Genomic DNA, 19,379 nt, shown 5'->3' with positions numbered 1-19,379 from the left:
AAGCCTTGATTAAAAAAATAAAATAAAATGGCATCAACAACTGCCAGAGGTACCAAGTAATGAATTACAAATACTTTGTTACTGTACAAAGTAGAATTTTCAGGTATCTGTATTTTACTTTTTCTGACATTTGTTTTACTTTTACTTGCTACATTTTAAAATCTGTATTCTTCTACACCTCACATTCCGTTCACCTTGCAACAAAAAAATAAAACTGCCAGTAGAAATGTCCTTCATAGGGATACTTTTTACGTTACAACGTACTTCTTCACTTTTACTTGCGTTTTCTACTTTTGCCAGTCTTTTGCCTGAAAACTACAGCTCCCATGAGTCTTGCTGTGGGGTGTGGTACTAAAGCTTCTTGGGAACTGTAGTTGTTGAATACTAAACAAAATAATTTGTCATTAGGTGAAGAACGGGTAGATAAACAAACAAAAAAACGTTTCGTATATACTTTTTCCACGATGTTACAATGTATCCACGGTGAAAGCTTCGACTGATTTCGTGTTCGCCTCCGAAGTTCTGATCTTTCCGACACCACGTGAAGGCACCATGCTGCGTGTGACGTTTACTAAAGAAACGAAACTTACGGTGGGGTTGAGGCTGAACTAAAACGGCGCCGGACGTAGAGTCGCCACGATAATAACAAAAAATAAAACATGTACTTCGTATCGTCACTTTGTTGTGACCGTTGTGTTGTTTAAAAAATGGCCGTAGCTAAGCTAAACGAGTACGCGCAGAGGGGACGCCTGGAGCTGAGGTTCGAGGACGTTGGATCTGTTGGCCCCGATCACATTAAAACGTGAGTTTTTAAGAAAGACTAAAGGGAATGTAGTCTACATGTTGCTTTAGGCCAATCATGTGTGTTCGTCTACGTTTAAACCACACGCACATGTACCACATGTATACCTGCAACATTGAGTTCAGATATCCTTCTCGGGCCCGGATATCTCTGCCCGGGTATCTCTCGTGAAGCTGCCGAGCTGAGTAGCACCTCCCTCGGCTCTCTGGCTCACTTCCGACCCGGCACCCCCACACCGTGACGGACTATCCCGCGGCAGGCGGCAGACCTCCGGTTCCGTAGAGTGACGCCAACGCATGAGCGCCTTACAGTTGCATTCTCTCTGCTGGCCATCAGGGGGCGACTCCTCTCCGATTGCATGGAAGTCTATGAGAAAATTTACATTTACATTTAGGGCTTTTGTCCAAAGCGACTTACGATAAGTACATTTGTCGAAAGGAAGAAACCACAACACATCATTACCGATAAAGTAAGAGAAAAAATAGAAACAAGTGTCAACTTTCACGGTAAAACCCAAGTATACGTGTCTGCAGCCTGAGGGTGCCAACAGGGTGGGCTTCAACATCCAAATCTCACGAATCCTGATTTTAATGGTTCAACTGACACATTTGAGTGGAGTTAAATGTCAATTGTGATTGGATGTTAGCTTTGAGCATTATTGTGACACATCTTGAGAGAGGCCGGGCCGTGCTAGCTGGTTAGCGTGCTCTCTTTAGTAGCTATCTTTGCAACACAATACGTAGACGTCTTTTAACACACCGTAACCTAAAAAAACGCCAAATCTGACACATTTTAAGTTTGGACTGAACTGGGTCTGTGGCATCGAGTTAGATACTGAAAAATAAATTGTTTTAGAATCGAGACCCAACTCTGATATCTAGCGTCTATTATAGTATATAGTATAATTAATGACTTTTTAGTAGTATTTCAAAACATGTAGTGTTCTATTTGAAACCTGTGGGATGTTAATCAAGCCTCCTGTCATCTATGCCTGTTTGACACATTCATCCCCAGATTCACGGTGAGAGCGATCGTGAACGGTACGGCGTATCCTGATGGCGTGGGGAAGAACAAGAAGGAAGCCAAACAGAACGCGGCTAGTAATGCCCTGAGAGGTCTGGAGCAACCAGCTGACCCTGTAAGATTATTACACATCTCTGTTGACCTGCTGCACGTGTGCTTTTTTGTATCCCAGAGTAAAGGAATATACCTGTTGTTATGTTGACAGACAGGAAATGCAACAGAAGCTTCCACCGCAACAGTTCATCAGACGAGTATCACTCAGGTCAACTATATATGTTGGCTCAATGAATATGGTCAGCAGAACAGGGTGACCATCAGGCCTGTGGAGACAACAAGACTGGAACGACATTGCGCTACTCCGTAAGCATCGTAACTGCATCCAAGTCAAAGCTATGTTGTGATCATGATTTAAAAATGCACTGAGTGAGAGTTTTTCTGAAATTAGATGCTGCAGCTTCATAGTCGGTGATAAGGAGTATCCGGTCGCCACCGGGAAAACAAGGAAGGAAGCAAAGGAGGAAGCAGCCAAGCTTGTACATCATGAGATATGTGGCATTAAAACGATGGAGGTGAGTAGGAATACACGGTACATGAATTGTTTTCTTGTTGGACAGCAACAGTGGAACGATTTGTAACATCTCAGTCCTCTAACAGAGGCCGGGAGGGCGACTGACCCTGAGCTGATAATAAAAAAAAAAGAGAAAGAATAGTAGCAGACTAGTAGGCGAGGTGCTTTTGAATGTCCGCAATTCATAAAAGAGGAAAATGAATTAATTAAAACATCACATTAATGTTCTTTCAATGATTATTACATTAATGTTCCACAACACGGTAACGTGGAACATTCCCGTTGTGCTTTCAGGCGTCTTCCGGGTCCGCTGCGTCCCACGACGGTGCGGCGGCCGGGCGGTCCTCGCCACCAGAAACACCGTAAGGCTCCGGCTGACGAGGTCGACAGTTGGTGAAAGTTTGACTTCCAGCTAATTTTACTAAAGTGTCTCATTTTATCCACTCAAGGGAGTCCCACGATGCAAAATCTAAAAGCACGCCAACGTCTACAAGCGACTCGGTTGTTTTCACCAATTCATTGAATCCCACCGAGGAACAGGTCTGTTGTTTCCTGTGCGATCTGATGCGATGTGTTTGTAATGCTCAGTCTCTTGTTTTGGGTGAAGTCAGGTTTAATTTACCTGGTCTTTGTTAATGAATGACTGAATGTGACGATACCTTACCAGGATGCTTTTTAGTTGGAAATGTACTTGGTTAGAACAAACAAGTCAGTGATAGTGTTGTCGGCACCTTATATAATGGATTTTGAATGTATGCATGCTTAAATATAAGTGGTTATATTTATTTTTTGTAACTTCCCATTATAAAGATTCAAAGTCCTGACTTGAAGCCCAAAATAAGGTAAGCCATCTTTTGAAAGTCACTATAAAGCGTCACCCGGCACATAATATCTCACCTCATTTTTCTTGCCAAGAATTGCAGCGAATTTCCAAAACGCCTGCAGAAACAGCAAAGAGGTAAAGCAAGAAAGATTTGAATCGTGCTCATTTACATTGTTGTTTTTTTTCAACATTTTGATCTCTGTGTCATGTCTTTATTCTATTCATTAAGGATTTAATGCCCAATTTCAAGAATACGGAAACAAGTCCGAGTAAGAAAACAACGCAGTCGTTGACCTCGAGGTACAGCAAGTGATTTACGATATTAGCAGGATTTTTTAGCGCAGATGTGGCCTTTTATTTGTGTTTTAATATGTGATATATTCATAATACTGCATACGTGTATAGTTCACCTTGTTTTGGCTGCTTGTGTTAATCTTAACAGGTTTACATCTGAATATGACTCCATAGTTTGCCTCGGCAAAGGAGCCTTTGGTCACGTCTACAGGGCCAAACTAAAACTGCTGATGAAGAACTATGCTATCAAGATCGTCCGCTGCAAAGAGTAAGTCAAGTATTAGGGCTCGACCGATTATCGGCACCGATATCCAGCGTTTTTATCGGACATATAATATAATTTATTTTTAAAATGCACTCTGATGCAGCCGCAGTCTCTACCTCTCTGGTCTTTATTTTATTTATTGTATAAAACTTCCAGTCTATTTTATTGTATTTATTTTTTTGTTCTGATAGTTTGTATTAAGGTCACGTTGAAAGGTTCTGTGAATTAAACATATAAGGAATTTCACTTTTTTGTGTTCAGAGTTAATCAGTAATAATTGGTAAATAAATGAGTTATAGATGCAGTGGGAAATAAGTAAAGCTTTTCATTCACTGATCCGTGTTCTTGTTCTCCTCAGGATCAAAAAAGCTCTACGAGAGGTGATGGCATTATCGGACCTGCACCACTGCAACATTGTTCGATACTACACATGTTGGCTGGAGGCTTCAGGATACCAGTGGGACGCTGAAAGCGACAGTTGCAGTAGTTCACAGTGAGCCCCGTCCCTTTATTAAAATTCAGTTTTATTTATAGTGTCATATCACAACAGAAGTCCTCTCAGGACAATTAACACATTGAGCAGGACTAGAATACGTTCAAAATTTCCAGAGTCAATACAATTTCAAAGTCCCAACATCATCCAGGGGCAAGCGTTGCCTTAATAGGCTTTTAGGCAGAAATCTGGTGCAGCCCAGGCCCTTGGGTTCCAACTGTATTCGGTTCCAATCCACTCTTTTTTTTTTTAACAAACACGGAGTCATGTCACAGGTTTTCCTGTTCCTACCTTTCCAGGTTGACCGGTAACGCGCCGGTGAAGTACCTATACATTCAGATGGAGCTGTGCGACACCAAAACACTAAGAGTGTGGATAGACGAGAAGAATGTCCAGAACGTAAAGAAATCCCTGCGAGACTCCAAGAGGAGAGACGAGAGTCTGGCTATCACTCAGCAAATAGTCAGCGCGGTCGAATACATCCACTCCAAGATGCTGATCCACAGAGACCTGAAGGTAAGTTTAAAACATAAAAAACTCAATTTATTACACCGCGTCCGTCACTGAGCTCCATGTTTGTATGCGTCTCTCAGCCTGCCAACATCATGTTCGGGCAAGACGGGGAAGTGAAGATCGGAGATTTCGGGCTGGTCACCGACGAGAACGACGACGATGCAGAGAACCTCTTGGAGAGAACGGTGTACAAAGGGACCCCGTCTTACATGGCCCCCGAGCAAGTGAGATGGTCGACGCTGACATTAACTCTAGATGCTTCTGTATTGTTAAATATCGGTCGTCGGAGGTTGTCTAACATGCCTCTGTCGGTATTGTGCTTTTGTTTTGAATGACAGAAGAGCAGAAACATTTATGATCGGAAAGTGGACATATTCGCCCTGGGGTTGGTGTATTTCGAGCTCCTTTGGAACGTCGGCCTTGAGAGGAAAGCGGTGAGATATTCACTCTCATATAAATTCAAGTCACTATTAACGGACACAGATGATGGATGTATTTCATCGTAGGCCTTTTTCCTACATCAGACAATTAGACTTGTCATAGTAGGAATAGCACACTTGTACTAATAGCATGAACAGGGGCTCAGTTCTATTCACAAACTGTTGGTCACTTCCCAGCCGTGATGCATCTAAATGCAGTCTGCGTATATAGAATATTTTTTGTGATGCAAATCTTCCGTTCTTCTCTCACTGCATGATTTCCAGATTTGGGAGGATGCCAGAAACCAGAAATTTCCTCAAGGATTTTCACACAATTTTGCCCTGGAGGTAAGCTAAGATTCATTCTTTCACTTGATAGATGAAACGGTATTTTTGAAAGGGGGGGGGGGGGGGGGGGGGGGTTTGTTGTGATGGTCTACAACGGGGCAGTAGTGAGACCGAGGTATAAGGGTTTACACTGTTACAGCGGTTCACCACCGGACTGTTGATGTGTGTTTAATGTAATAAAATATTAAATATCAAGCAGAATGTTTGGGCAAAGCATTACCTTTGTTAGGTTGCACATGTAAAGTAAATTTGAGGTCAATACAGTTATTATATGGCTGCATTTATTGAAAACATGCATCGCTGTTTGTTTTTTTGTTGTTTCAGAACAAAATAATCAAGTCAATGCTGAGTGTGAAGCCAGAAGACCGACCTGAAGCAAGTCCACTAAAGATGTGCTTGGAAGAGTGCGCTCGCACACTTACGATGCTTAAAGATACGCGTCGCGATAATAGAACTGTCTGATTATTAAAAAAAAACAACCTCAAAACATCAGGCAAAAGCATCGGCCCCCACAAGCAGGATTATTAATTCAGCATCACATTCATTCTTGCAAGTTGTTGTTTTTTTATTTGTTGGGGGGGGTCTCTTTAACTGTTTCATGAATTCATGTGACACAATGTAACATAGCTGTGTAGCGTTGATGGTCATTCTGAGTCTAATCAGATAGGTGAGGGAGGGGGGGTTGTCATTTACACCTTAAAAAAAAGATCATTTTTAGGGTTCAATATCTTCAGACATAACTGAACACCACCGGATCCAAAGGCACAAGTAGATCTCATATAGGTGGTCCCCTAAAGTATAAACGTGGACATTCCCATGCTTCCTGCTGGTAATACAGTATTTGATTGATGTGCCGAATATCGAGGGAACCTAACATCATCAAATCTGAGATACAACAAGAATGGGGATGCGGACCATGGTCCATGCTATCATGGTCCAAGGAATGATTTTACTTTGGCATCTCAAATCCTTGTCGTATATCAGCTTGTTTATGTTCGAGCCCCTGAGATTTGGTACATCAATCAAATACTGTATTTCTATCCTGAAGTATGGAAAAGGTCCATATACATATCATTTGGGGATCACAAATGTTCCTCTTTTTTTCCCCCACAAAAATATTACACCTGCTTTGCCTTTCAAATATTTGGATCTGGGTTACCCAGTTTTTGTCTGTGGCCCGACCAAATGTCATGACCAAAGGGGGTAAAAGTCCTTCCAAAATATTTAAGCCAACGTCAAATAGTATGAGATTTGAGCAAAATCTAATATTTAAACATGTAAAATGAATGAATGCAACATTATGTTTTTAAAAAGAATCATGTCCTGCTTAATTACATCGACAAGAAGTGACATTGAAATGTGTTCTGTGCTGGAAAAGGTCAAATGTTTGTAAAGTGATGTCACATTGCACACTTTGCTTTGTTACGAACGGACTGATGGGGGAAATAAAACGTCGCTGTCTGGGATTCGTTCATCCTCCGTACATTTTGTTGTGTTTTGTTCAATTTGTACCGACCGATGTGGCTTTTTCAGAGCCGATAGCGATTATTACTTATCCAGGAGACCGATGACAAATATTTCCGACCGAGTAAAAAGGTGTCAAAAGGTGTCCACATTTAGCATAACACAAGATCTTTTGAGAAAGTTTCTCACTATTTTCAGATACTAAGTTATTATTTTGAGATACTAAGTTATTATTTTGAGATACTAAATTATTATTTTGAGATACTCAGATTTTTTTTAGATACTAAGTATTTTTTTAAGATACTAAGATTTTTTTAGATGCTAAGATTTTTTTTAGATACTAAGTTTTTTTTCTTAGATACTAAGTCATAATTCGGAGATACTAAGTGATTATATTTAGATACTAAGTTATTATTTTGAGATACTAAGTTATTATTTTGAGATACTCAGATTTTTTTTAGATACTAAGTATTTTTTTCAGATAAGATTTTTTTTTAAGATACTAAGATTTTCTTTTAGATACCAAGTTTTTTTTTTTAGATATTAAGTCATAATTCTGAGATACTAAGTGATTATATTTAGATACTAAGTTATTATTTTGAGATACTACATTATTATTTTGAGATACTCAGATTTTGTTTAGATACTAAGTATTTTTTTCAGATAAGATTTTTTTTTAAGATACTAAGATTTTCTTTTAGATACTAAGTTTTTTTTTAAGATACTAAGTTTTTTTTTAGATACTATGTATTCTTTTAAAACACTTTTTTTTTTTTAAGATAAGATATTTAATTCAACCGAAAGGGGGGCTGTTGAGATGTGAAATACGAGATGAGAAGTATTTTTTAAGACACTCTAATTTTTTTATATACTAAGTATTTGTTTAGATACTAAGTCATAATTCTGAGATAAGTCATTATATTTAGATACTGAGTCTTATTAAGATACCAAGTCATTACTTTGAGATAGTAAAGTCTTTTTTTTTTTTTTTTAAGAGTCGAGCCACGTGACGTCAGTGACGTCAGTGACGTGAGGGGGGAAATCGAAAGTTAACAGGTCGGCCGTGTAATATCTGACGGTAATATCTGACGGGGACCGAGCAGGAAGAGAAGGGGAAAGAGAATGAGAGAGTGAGCTTTGTTTCCTCGGTTTTAAAGTTCGTGTGAGCTGGATGTCCGGCTGTTTCTCACACGATGGAAAATAAAAACTTTATTTCTGAACTGAACGAGCACGTATCACGAACGCGCTCCGAGCTGCACTTCGACGGCTCCGACTCTGGCCCTCCCCACGACAAGACGTGAGTTGGATAAACATGGGAGCGACTTTTGACTCTTCCTGGGTGACTATGTCGCAGATTGTTGCTTCACAGTTTCGCCCTGTAGTTTATTAAAGCTATATTTATGGGACGATATGAAGATTACCCTGGCCAATTCACGGTATTATCATGATAATCATAATTTATTGTGTCACAGATGAGACGCACTACTTTGAGACAATGACATCATTTTAAATAAGATGGTCCTATATCAAAAGGTCTCCTTGCATAAACAAAATAATGTAAATGGGTTTTTGAATCGTGTATTTTATAAATGAGGCTCGGTTTTTCACTTCTACCACGTCTTTTGCTAATTCACTTGTGATGATATTCATGATTATCCACGATAATGGAAGTAAATTATTGAATAAATAACGTGTGCTACATTTTTTTTTCTCCTATGACCGTAATCACATTGTCGTGATGCGACGAAAAGAGATAAAAAAAAGTTGATCCTGGTGAATTTACATCATCGGGATAATCTTGAATATTGTCACATGAGTGACTTGAAAAAGCTGTCATGGTAGAAAAGTGAAAAAATTGAGCCTTTTTTGCACATTTTTGTTGATCATCGGGATAATATCATGAATTATTTTGGCGGGGATAATCGTCAAATGGAATTTTCATATTGTCCCATGTCTAATCACAACCGACCAAAGGCTTGTTTATGTGTGTGAATATCCTCGTGGAGTCCAGGACAATGGTTACCTGACCCAAGCTGAATATGGCAGTCTGTGGATTCAAGACTTGACAATTCCCTCCACAGATTCATCCAGAAGGTAGTCCTAAATGGTAAAGTCTATCCGGATGGTGTGGGGAAGACCAAGAAGGAAGCCAGGAACGATGCAGCTAAAAATGCTCTGAAATGCTTGGAAAAGGAAAAAGATCTCGACGCCAGGAACGATGCAGCTAAAAATGTTCTGAAATGTTTGGAAAAGGAACATCTTGACGCAGTAAGATTTGCATTCCTCTTTATTTAAGCATCCGCTAGTTTTAAAAGCAAGGACCAATCACAGGCCTAAAAAGTGATTGTGTGGTCGTGTGTGCTCTGTCTCTAAATTGTACTTTGTTTTCATTTTAGTGTACCCCGGGTCAACAAAGAGAGGAATCAAATCAGAATGTTTTAGCTATGCGGTGAGTAACAGTGTTGAGATGAGATAAATTGATTGATACAGCAATAGGTCCAGACGAATAGTGATTTGGAGACTATTTGACATCACATCCCCGATCATATTGTGCATCTAGTTAACATTATATGCCAGGAAAAAAAATCTAATTCCAATGTCTTACTCTTCTTGGAAAACAAAAATGTGACACTGGTACCAACTGATTTCCATCCAGCAATAACATCATGATGTCCATCCATCAATCACTGTCCTACCACGGCTCATGACGGTCGTGATATGATCTTTGAACCAGTGTTATGTCCCGTCATCAACGTTTTAATGTAGTCTTATATGGTAATTATGATTGAGTATGGATTATGATGATGCAGTACAAAGAGAAGGGTGGTTAAATAGTGGTTTTCACTACTGTCTGATGGCAGCAGGTGCGTTTTAGCATGGGTTTACATGTTTTCACCAGTGTGAAATGTCACTTGTTCCTTACAGTAATACGATGAAATGTCGCGGTGCAGAGCCTCAGCATCACAAAAACAAACAAAGTGAGACAAATTTCATGGGACTTGTGAACCACTATTGTCAGAAGACGAAGCGCTGCCATTCTTACATCGAGGACAGGAGATGTGGTCCGGCTCATAATCTTCAGTAAGTATGAAGCTGAACCGATGTCATGGAGGCCTATGGCCTATGGCCTCCATAACATCGGTATACCAACTCTTGTTTTCAGCTCTGACCAACATTACGATAATGACTCGTTCTTTTCAAAACACACAAAACCAGATTTTTCTACAAATTGATGATCGACAAAAAGATGTACCCAGAAGGCGAGGGAAGGACCGCCATGGAAGCCAAAAAAAACGCAGCTCGGCTGGCCTGGTCTGCCCTTCAAGAGCAGTCGGACTGGGACAGCAAGGTATTTATGTCATCAAATATGCATTCCAATGCCAATTTGTTAGTTACGCCTGGTAACCTGGTGTTGATTCAAATGTGTGTTTTTGAAAGATCCGGACTTCCTAACACTAACCCTCTACTATTGAATGAAATGGTTCTACTGAAGCGAAATTCTACATTAAATTATAACATCTAACATTCTTTTCCTTTTAGGTGTCCGTCAGATCAACGGTGTCCGAAGACGGGGCGTCGCCCGTGTTTCCTGCACGATCAACTACCCTGTGAGGTTTTTATCGTCATCGGTAGGAGGGTGGAGCTAAACGCTTAGAAAACTGTGCTCATCCTTCTCGTTGTATTCCCCCAGGGAGTCCCGTGAATCGCCGTCACAAAGCACTCTGACGGGCACAATATTCACCGATTCATTGAACCCATCAAAGGCTCAGGTTTGTTCTCTCGTTACACACCGACAGCAGCATTGTAAGAGCCAGACAGTTAAATCGTGGTTCAACAAGATGAACGGTTTGACCGAGGTCAAAAAATTACAATTACAAATTACAGGGCAGTGCATGATTTTATTTGGAACGTGCTATATCAACACTTTTTGTGATTCGGCAGATGACATTAAAGTTGGGAACTCCTGGAGGTGATGCACCAACCAGGTTGTCAACGTCACTGTAAGGCACTTGTTGACTCCAATATTAAAACAGACCGTCCAGCTCAATGTTGAAACTCATTCTTTGTTGTATCCTCCTAGGGAGTCTCTTGCATCGTCACGAAGCATGTCAACGGGTACAAGTGGCTCAGTGATATTCACAGATTCATCAAACTCTTCCAACGATCAGGTCCGAACTTTCTATCACAATTGTAAAAACTTTGAGGGCTAATAGAATAATCCATTGTCTTGTGTTCGGCTTACTCTGTATGCTATGTCTTTCATAGGGATACTTTTTACTTTGAGTACATTTCAGAGCCTGTACTTGTTCACTTTTACTTGAGTGAAGAATCAGCACTTCTACTTTTGTATTAGAATCTTTTTAATAAGTATACTACTCAATAATACTTTTTTTCCCTATACTATGAATATCAATATTTCTGTTTTATTCTTTTATTCTATAAGCATGCCGTCAACGTCAAGACTATGGGAAATAGTCAGAGTACTATCCAGTCAAGGTAGGACAACAAAATATTCATTTGCATTGTCGAATGTTTTTTCTTTTTATACTGTTTTGGTCTTAAATCTCTTAATTTCTTTGCCTAATCCTTAATCTCGACAGGTTTACGTTAGACTTTGATCCCATGGACTGTCTCGGCAGTGGAGCCTTTGGTTGCGTTTACAAAGTCAGACATAAAGTGCTTGAGAAGTATTACGCTGTGAAGATCGTCTGCCGTGAAGAGTGAGTATGCAGCAGTACGCAGTGTAGAGTGCACAGTGTTTCTGCAAGTACTCTGTTTACTGAGTCGTGTTCTCGTTCCTCATTGGATCAGGAAGTCTCTCCGAGAGGTGAGAACGCTGTCAGACCTCCACCACTGTAATATCGTTAGGTACTACACCTTTTGGATGGAGGATTCGGGATATGAGTGGGACATTTCAGATGGCAGTAAAGGATCTTCCCAGTAAGTTTGACATGCTTACTTTCAGTCTTTTCCTTGTTAAAAAGGAGAGTAATTTAATCATCTTTCTCTTCTTTCTCCACCAGGTCTGCAGATAATTCATCGACAAAGTACCTCTACATTCAGATGGAGTTATGTGACACCAAAACACTCAAAGACTGGATTGATGAGAAGAACACAGTGTCCCCGCAAGACTCCGAGAGAAGAGAAAAGAGTCTAAACATCGCTCTGCAGATAGTCAGCGGAGTCGAATACATTCACTCCAAGAAGCACATCCACAGGGACCTGAAGGTGAGGCCGGACTCTGCATGTGTGTGTGTGGCGGATACAGACGCTACAGGTGTGTCAGCGTTAGATGAGGTCTGGGAAGGAGAGACCAAGAGTAGGTGGCAAGGCAGATGGCAGAGACTTGAGATTTGAAACTGGCCTCGGTGGAGAGCCAGAGGTTCTCGTCTCTCTATTCCACACAGAACAATCCTGGTCCCACGGGAGATGACAAGGGACCGTGAGGTATGGGAAAGAAGGGGAGACCAGGAGTAGGCTTCGAGGCAGATTTGAGACACATAGCATAACAGTGACGGCTCCACTGTGAGATCGCTCCCACAAACCTGTCAATGTGTGGATTTTGCCAGCGAGAATAACCGGTAGTTGAGCTGTGTTTCCGTGAAGGACTGGAAACTGACTCGATCTGGAACGGACTTTGTATGTGAAGAGAGCAAAGCGACAGAATATTATGAGCTGGCTGGATTTTTCTTTTTATTTGTCTGCCTTGTAAATGCTTCTGTATATAAATGAACAATTTCTTTTAATTATTTCTCAACTTATTGTGTTAAAGGCGTCGTTCTTTAAGGCTAGTATTCTATAATCGCCGGGCAGTATATTCTTGGTAGGATGGAGGAAGCTTTGAACCGCATTAAGGCCCTCAGGTCATAAAACATGAGACCACACCGTTACCTGGAAATGGAGGCTATTTGCGTTTGATGTAGCGGAATAACAATTAAATTAATAAATGCCACATTGGAATGATGTCACATAATTTGATAAACCTATAAATGAAATGCTGAACTCGATAAACATAAGGCTATTAGTTGAACAATAGACCAATTAACTGAGAGAAAAAAGCAACAGGTGGCTTTTTTTCAAGCTGTAAATCCACTGCTTCATCAGGCGAGGAGCTTGATGTTTATTTCAATGTGTGTTCTCTCTTTTCTCCGTTAAGCCTGATAACATCTTGTTCGGACTGGACGAGGAAGTGAAGATCGGGGACTTTGGTCTGGTCACCAAGGACGACGAAGACGACTCTGCTCTGATGGAGAGAACGGAGAACAAAGGAACCCAATCTTACATGGCTCCCGAACAAGTGAGACGGACTTTGAATTTAAGTCTTGTGTATTACACGACTTGTTAATAATTCAAGTTTACTAATAATTCAAGATTACTAAAATAAGATTTTGGCTGTGTTTTTGTTTGATCACGGAAGAGGGAGAAGACCTACGACAGGAAAGTGGACATATTTGCTCTGGGGCTGATATACTTCGAACTCCTTTGGAAACTCTCTACTGGCCACGAAAGAGTAGTGGTGAGTCGATACCAATGAGAACCCAGCTTCTCTAGGGAGACGCATGCAAATCCATCTTTTAATCCATCTTGTTGTTTCTTGTACTGATTTGTAACTTTCAACAGAGCATAATGATCTGTATTATTAACTACCTAACAATTTATTTTATCCTTCTATCACCTCATGAATTATACCAGGTTTGGGATGATGCCAGAAGTCAGAAGCTCCCTGAAGGGTTTCCACTGACTTTTCCCCAAGAGGTAGATTACTACATTTGTACTGAAGTTTCACACACTAAACTTATGAAAACGTACAGCTGAAACCATACATTTATGTATCGATTGACAGAATATTAATTAGCAGATAATACTTAAAAGTACATCCACACATACTGCTACTAAGATTTTACATTTTGAATGCAGGACTTTTACTTGTAATGGAGTATTTTAAAAGAGTGGTATTAGTACTTTTACTTAAGGATCTGCATACTTCCTCTCACTGCCAACAGAGTAGCAGGGAGGCTGACACACAGGGGTCTCTAAAGCCTCAAAACGGGGCCGCTGCATTGAATCTGTGAATAATATCAAATTGTGTATATGACATTTTTATTGCTTGTGCACATATCTCAATAGCCGTTTATTTTTGCAGAATCAAATGATTACATTAATGTTGGGTGAGAAGCCAGAAGACCGGCCTGAAGCAAGTAACGTGAAAGCTGAGATGGAGAAGTGGTCTCAGACGTTCATCTCACAAAATGAACAACTTAGGCAGCGGGAACTTGAAGCTGCATTACGAAGAATCGGGGATATAATTGACGTATCGATCCAGGGAAATGATTCGTTGAAGTGATATTAATGTGATTTGTGAGGGAAATCATGAACAGCACTTATATAGAACAAAGTTCTTCACAGGGCCTGACATTCATACACACACACACACACTTGGAGGTGGATGGTAGTTTGGGGGTTGAACACAAATCATGAACTGGGAAATTAAGGAAAATCCCACCAAAAAAGGGAGGGGGGGGGGGGGGGGGGGGGTTCTGTGTCGTCAGTTGACATTTTATTCTGTGCTGGACTTGGTTAAATTAATTTTAAATGAGGTCACATCACAGCCTTGGTTTTGGGTTGAATATGTCAATAATGGTGATCTAGGATCAAGTGGTCATGCAACTACACACACATATGGGCCTACTATACAGTACCTGTAGACATTCTGGAGTAATGCATTCATATATCATTAAAAACAATGTCATGTATCATGTATGTCTGAAGTTTACATTATAAATGTATTGTTTTCGGTTTATTGGTTTATGTATCAATGTGAGACAATGATTCTTTTTCAACATGTTTGAATTAAGTGTATAATCTTCTACAATATAATGTATTATTTGAAGTATATTCAATAAAAAAAAAATATTGAATCTGATTTGACATTTTGGCTTTTTACAACCAGAGATGACACGAGAAGGTGCAGCTACAAGACATTTTTAGGTGAGAAAAAAAAGGTTACGATTATATTTTATGAAATGGAAACACCGTGAAAGGGTTGGAGTTCAAAGACAAACACAAGGACATCTCCCAGACCAAATGTTGCCGTGGTAGCCAGGGCCGGCCCGTGGCATAGGCCGTATAGGCAAATGCTAAGGGCGCCGTCCATTGGGGGGCGCCACGCCAGTGCCACAAATGGTAAAAAAAAAATAAAAAAAAAGTTGGTACAAGAAATAATCCCACGTTAATTAAAACGCAAAGCAAAGCCTATTTAATAGAATTAATATTTGTAACAACATTACAACCCCCCCAGCTCCCCCCCTCCCATGCACGGTGCGCCCCCTCCCTTCCCGTAGCCTATCATGATTCTTTTTGGACGTCATCACATCAAAAAATCAACACAAGATGTCAAAACGGCCAAAACTGTCGGGTGCCCAGGGAAGAAAAAAAAGAAAAGAAGAGGAGGAGAAACGAGAAAAAGACAGAGGTAACGTTACATGAAATTATTTATCTGTTACAGATAGACACCTGGCTTTTTAGCATTAGGATAACGTTACATGATTCGCTAATTGCTAATCAATAAATAGCTAACGTTAGTTGACTGTTTTAACGTCAGTTAATATTGTGGAGGGGGCTAAGTTGTTATGGAAAGTAATAATGTAACGTAATTACAGTACTCCCACCTTACATTCCTCAGGGACATTTGTATTAGATCTTTTAAGCAGGTGTTTACATTTGTTTACATTTTTATTGCCTTCTGGTTAGCTAACATTTGGCAACCATGTGTTTTGTTCCGTGTTTTTTTTATGGTTGCCATGGCAACCATGTGTTTTGTTCCGTGTTTTCTATGGTTGCCATGGCAACCATGTGTTTTGTTCCATGTTTTTTTACGGTTGCCATGGCAACCATGTGTTTTGTTCCATGTTTTCTATGGTTGCCATGGCAACCATGTGTTTTGTTCCATGTTTTCTATGGTTGCCATGGCAACAATGTGTTTTGTTCCATGTTTTTTTACAGTTGCCATGGCAACCATGTGTTTTGTTACATGGTTTTGATCTTTGAAAGGGTGTACTTGCATTATTAGTTTCTTGTGAGTATATACACTACACTGCCGATGCAAGGGGGGCGCCACCTAAAATCTTGCCTAGGGCTCCAGATTGGTTAGGGCCGGGCCTGAGTATTACAGTCTAATAATAAAAACATATGATTCCAGGAATAAAATGAAATGATATAATATAAATGAAAAACCAAAGAGATATGTATGATGTTAACTGATATGCAAATTAGATTAGATTCAATTTATTGGGCCCTAGTTTCGTAGACCAGGCGCAGTCAGCTTTCAGCGCACCTGCGCCGCGCCGACGGGGTGTGTCCGCCTGGACTTTGCAAGTTTCGTGCACCGCGCAGGCTCGCGCAGCGCAGGCTCACCTCCCGTCTCGCCCTCCGGCGCAAGTGGGAAAGAGGGAGGAGAAGAAGGCGTGAGTGGGAGACGAGGAGGAGACGAGGCGTGGACTGGGATTAATACAGCCGATTCAGATCTTGACCAATCAAATGAGCTCCTCTCCTCACCTTTAATGCGTTAGGGGAGGTTCAGTGCAAGTTCCGTCACTTGACAACCCGATGACAGAAGCAGCGCCACCGCTCCCACCACGCGCATCACGCGCTGTGCGCGCGTATCATAATAAAAACAATGCCGATATTATAAAAAACAGGAGAGAGAGAGGGAGATGTTTTGGTCCGAGAGGCTGAGTTTCCGTTACGTGTGCCATCAGCCTTTGATCTGACGTCAGATGTGACGGGACAATCTATATAGATATACATTCACGTGTTGATTCAATTAGTTGCATTAAATAGTGTTTGTTGTGATTATTTATTGCATTTAAATGTGCCTGGAACTGTGGTAACCTGCCTGTGAGGTCTCGGTGACGTGTGCGCACTGCGCGCCGTCAGCCAAACTTCCACTCCGCCAGCTGTGATTCGCATTGAATGAATGGACTTTATTTACGCCTTGTGCCGAAAGTAGACCAGGTTGGAGCTGGCGAGCTTTCAGCGCAGTCTCGGCGAGGCTTTTTGCCACGAAACTTCCGCTACGCCAAGCTGAATCTGTAGGCTTGTTTCGAATCAAGCATGCGCATGCATTTGCCTCGCAAAACAAGGCATTCTGGGAAAAAAACGTCACAAATGCTGGTGATAACTTCCCTTTGCGACATGTCACATGACTTTAAAAACTCGCGGTATCTCCAGGGTACCTCCCTTCGCATGCTTTTCTCTGCAGATGGTCTGAAATAAGTGCGGACATAAGACACTCCCCTCAACGTTGCCCTAGTTGGTTAGAATTATCACGTGGTAATGCACGTAAACTAATAATGCAAGTACACCCTTTCAAAGATCAAAACCATGTAACAAAACACATGGTTGCCATGGCAACCGTAAAAAAACATGGAACAAAACACATGGTTGCCATGGCAACCATAGAAAACATGGAACAAAACACATGGTTGCCATGGCAACCGTAAAAAAAACACGGAACAAAACACATGGTTGCCAAATGTTAGCTAACCAGAAGGCAATAAAAATGTAAACAAATGTAAACACCTGCTTAAAAGATCTAATACAAATGTCCCTGAGGAATGTAAGGTGGGAGTACTGTAATTACGTTACATTATTACTTTCCATAACAACTTAGCCCCCTCCACAATATTAACTGACGTTAAAACAGTCAACTAACGTTAGCTATTTATTGATTAGCAATTAGCGAATCATGTAACGTTATCCTAATGCTAAAAAGCCAGGTGTCTATCTGTAACAGATAAATAATTTCATGTAACGTTACCTCTGTCTTTTTCTCGTTTCTCCTCCTCTTCTTTTCTTTTTTTTCTTCCCTGGGCACCCGACAGTTTTGGCCGTTTTGACATCTTGTGTTGATTTTTTGATGTGATGACGTCCAAAAAGAATCATGATAGGCTACGGGAAGGGAGGGGGCGCACCGTGCATGGGAGGGGGGGAGCTGGGGGGGTTGTAATGTTGTTACAAATATTATTTCTATTAAATAGGCTTTGCTTTGCGTTTTAATTAACGTGGGATTATTTCTTGTACCAACTTTTTTTTTTTTTTTTTTTTTTTTTACCATTTGTGGCACTGGCGTGGCGCCCCCCGATGGACGGCGCCCTTAGCATTTGCCTATACGGCCTATGCCACGGGCCGGCCCTGTGCCAGTCTAAGATAATGGAGTATTTCGAGTTTCTTACTTGAGTCACAATAGTTGTGAGAATCCTGTCACTCTTGAGATGTATCAGCTCATTCTGTATGTCCTTACTAAGGAAATGAGCATGTGTCTCTCCATCTTTAATTCTGCTGACATGATTTTCCAAAACAGGGTGAAATTTAGCTAATAATTCAACCTCTTTCAGAAAGTTTCCATTATCTGGTTGGAAGAGCTTATCTGATGAACCTCTGAATGATAGGTTTCTTTCAGCCATAGACTGTGTGATACTTATGAGGCGTGTAAGGACATCTCGCCATCTCTTTCTTTCAGCCTCCAAAGCTGTCATTTCTATGTGGTCAAGTGTTTTTCTACGACTTAAGCACAGATCAAGTTCTCTCCACTTAATCATATTGCTTGTGTGTTCTGGACTACCCTCATGCTGCTTCAGAATGGCGTTGATGTTTGACCAGTCATTAACACCTTCTCCTATTATTTTTTTGTGTGGAAAAGAGCTTACAGCAAAAACAATACACATCGTTGTTTTTCACCGAGTATGAAAGCCAGCTCCTAGTAATCGTTTCACCATTTGACAGCCGTCTCTGTAATAACCCAGTCTGCTGAAACATTTGGTGGAGCAGAGACTGTTGCTTTAGGGTCTGAGCTAGCTTCTGATGCTTGCTGTACACATGTGGTTGTGTGAATAGTGGCTGAGGCTGCCTGTTCTTCCCTTGTGTCTGTATTTGACAACGGTGGCTGTACTGGACCTGTTCTGCTTGTACTGCCTGAGGCAGCTGCATATGACTCATCTGTGCCAGTTGAAGGTGTAAATGCCTGTGCCTACACTGGATGATAAAGTTGGCTCGTCTGTGCTGTTTCTTAAGAAACTTAAGCATAGCACCTGTAAAATATAGATAAGGCTACTATTAATTCAGCTCCATCAAATTTGCCTGCATTTGTTTTACTTTCATATACTTCAAATGTAGGTAATTATTTATATTCTTATTTATTCTATCATTATTATTTATTTAGAACTATTGTCATAATATAGAATAGAATAGAATTTTATTTAAATAGGGACGATACAGTTGACATAGTTTCAATACAAAGAATGCAACTGTACAGAGAGTTTATAGCTATCGCTAATTTCCAACTCTTGTCCCTAGTTGGGCTTGTACA

At 40.6% G+C, this 19,379-nt stretch overlaps 2 protein-coding genes across 5 annotated transcripts in view; both read left to right on the top strand.

Moving 5' to 3' along the window:
- Nucleotides 1-558: 558 nt before the first annotated feature.
- LOC311020928 (interferon-induced, double-stranded RNA-activated protein kinase-like) lies at nt 559-7,012 on the top strand. The gene is made up of 16 exons (XM_084021201.1): nt 559-802; nt 1,817-1,940; nt 2,031-2,185; nt 2,271-2,394; nt 2,688-2,755; nt 2,843-2,933; nt 3,204-3,235; nt 3,309-3,351; nt 3,446-3,516; nt 3,659-3,778; nt 4,134-4,268; nt 4,568-4,784; nt 4,862-5,005; nt 5,120-5,215; nt 5,486-5,548; nt 5,873-7,012. The coding sequence occupies exons 1-16, from the start codon at nt 708-710 to the stop codon at nt 6,008-6,010; spliced, it is 1,716 nt and encodes a 571-aa protein (XP_083877327.1). The 5' UTR covers nt 559-707; the 3' UTR covers nt 6,011-7,012.
- Nucleotides 7,013-8,057: 1,045 nt separating this feature from the next.
- The window catches only part of LOC311020927 (interferon-induced, double-stranded RNA-activated protein kinase-like), a 20,415-nt gene continuing 9,093 nt past the window's right edge, over nt 8,058-19,379 (top strand). Inside the window, exons 1-17 of one of the 4 annotated variants that reach the window (XM_084021199.1) lie at nt 8,059-8,309; nt 9,094-9,280; nt 9,409-9,461; nt 9,938-10,093; nt 10,229-10,361; nt 10,553-10,620; nt 10,704-10,782; nt 10,955-10,998; nt 11,094-11,181; nt 11,457-11,509; nt 11,614-11,733; nt 11,825-11,953; nt 12,037-12,241; nt 13,170-13,310; nt 13,428-13,529; nt 13,706-13,768; nt 14,157-14,936. In XM_084021199.1, the coding sequence (XP_083877325.1) occupies nt 8,206-8,309; nt 9,094-9,280; nt 9,409-9,461; nt 9,938-10,093; nt 10,229-10,361; nt 10,553-10,620; nt 10,704-10,782; nt 10,955-10,998; nt 11,094-11,181; nt 11,457-11,509; nt 11,614-11,733; nt 11,825-11,953; nt 12,037-12,241; nt 13,170-13,310; nt 13,428-13,529; nt 13,706-13,768; nt 14,157-14,357 (1,926 nt within the window). In that variant the 5' untranslated portion in view covers nt 8,059-8,205 and the 3' untranslated portion in view covers nt 14,358-14,936. Of the gene's footprint in view, nt 8,310-9,093; nt 9,281-9,408; nt 9,462-9,937; nt 10,094-10,228; nt 10,362-10,552; nt 10,621-10,703; nt 10,783-10,954; nt 11,014-11,093; nt 11,182-11,456; nt 11,510-11,613; nt 11,734-11,824; nt 11,954-12,036; nt 12,242-13,169; nt 13,311-13,427; nt 13,530-13,705; nt 13,769-14,156; nt 14,937-19,379 lie in introns of those variants that run through there. The other 3 variants (XM_084021198.1, XM_084021197.1, XM_084021200.1) reach the window with 3 other exon arrangements.

The sequence above is a fragment of the Eutrigla gurnardus genome (genome assembly GCF_963514095.1).
Source record: "Eutrigla gurnardus genome assembly, chromosome: 11".
NCBI lineage: Eukaryota > Metazoa > Chordata > Actinopteri > Perciformes > Triglidae > Eutrigla > Eutrigla gurnardus.
This window is presented reverse-complemented; position numbering and strand designations above follow the sequence as displayed.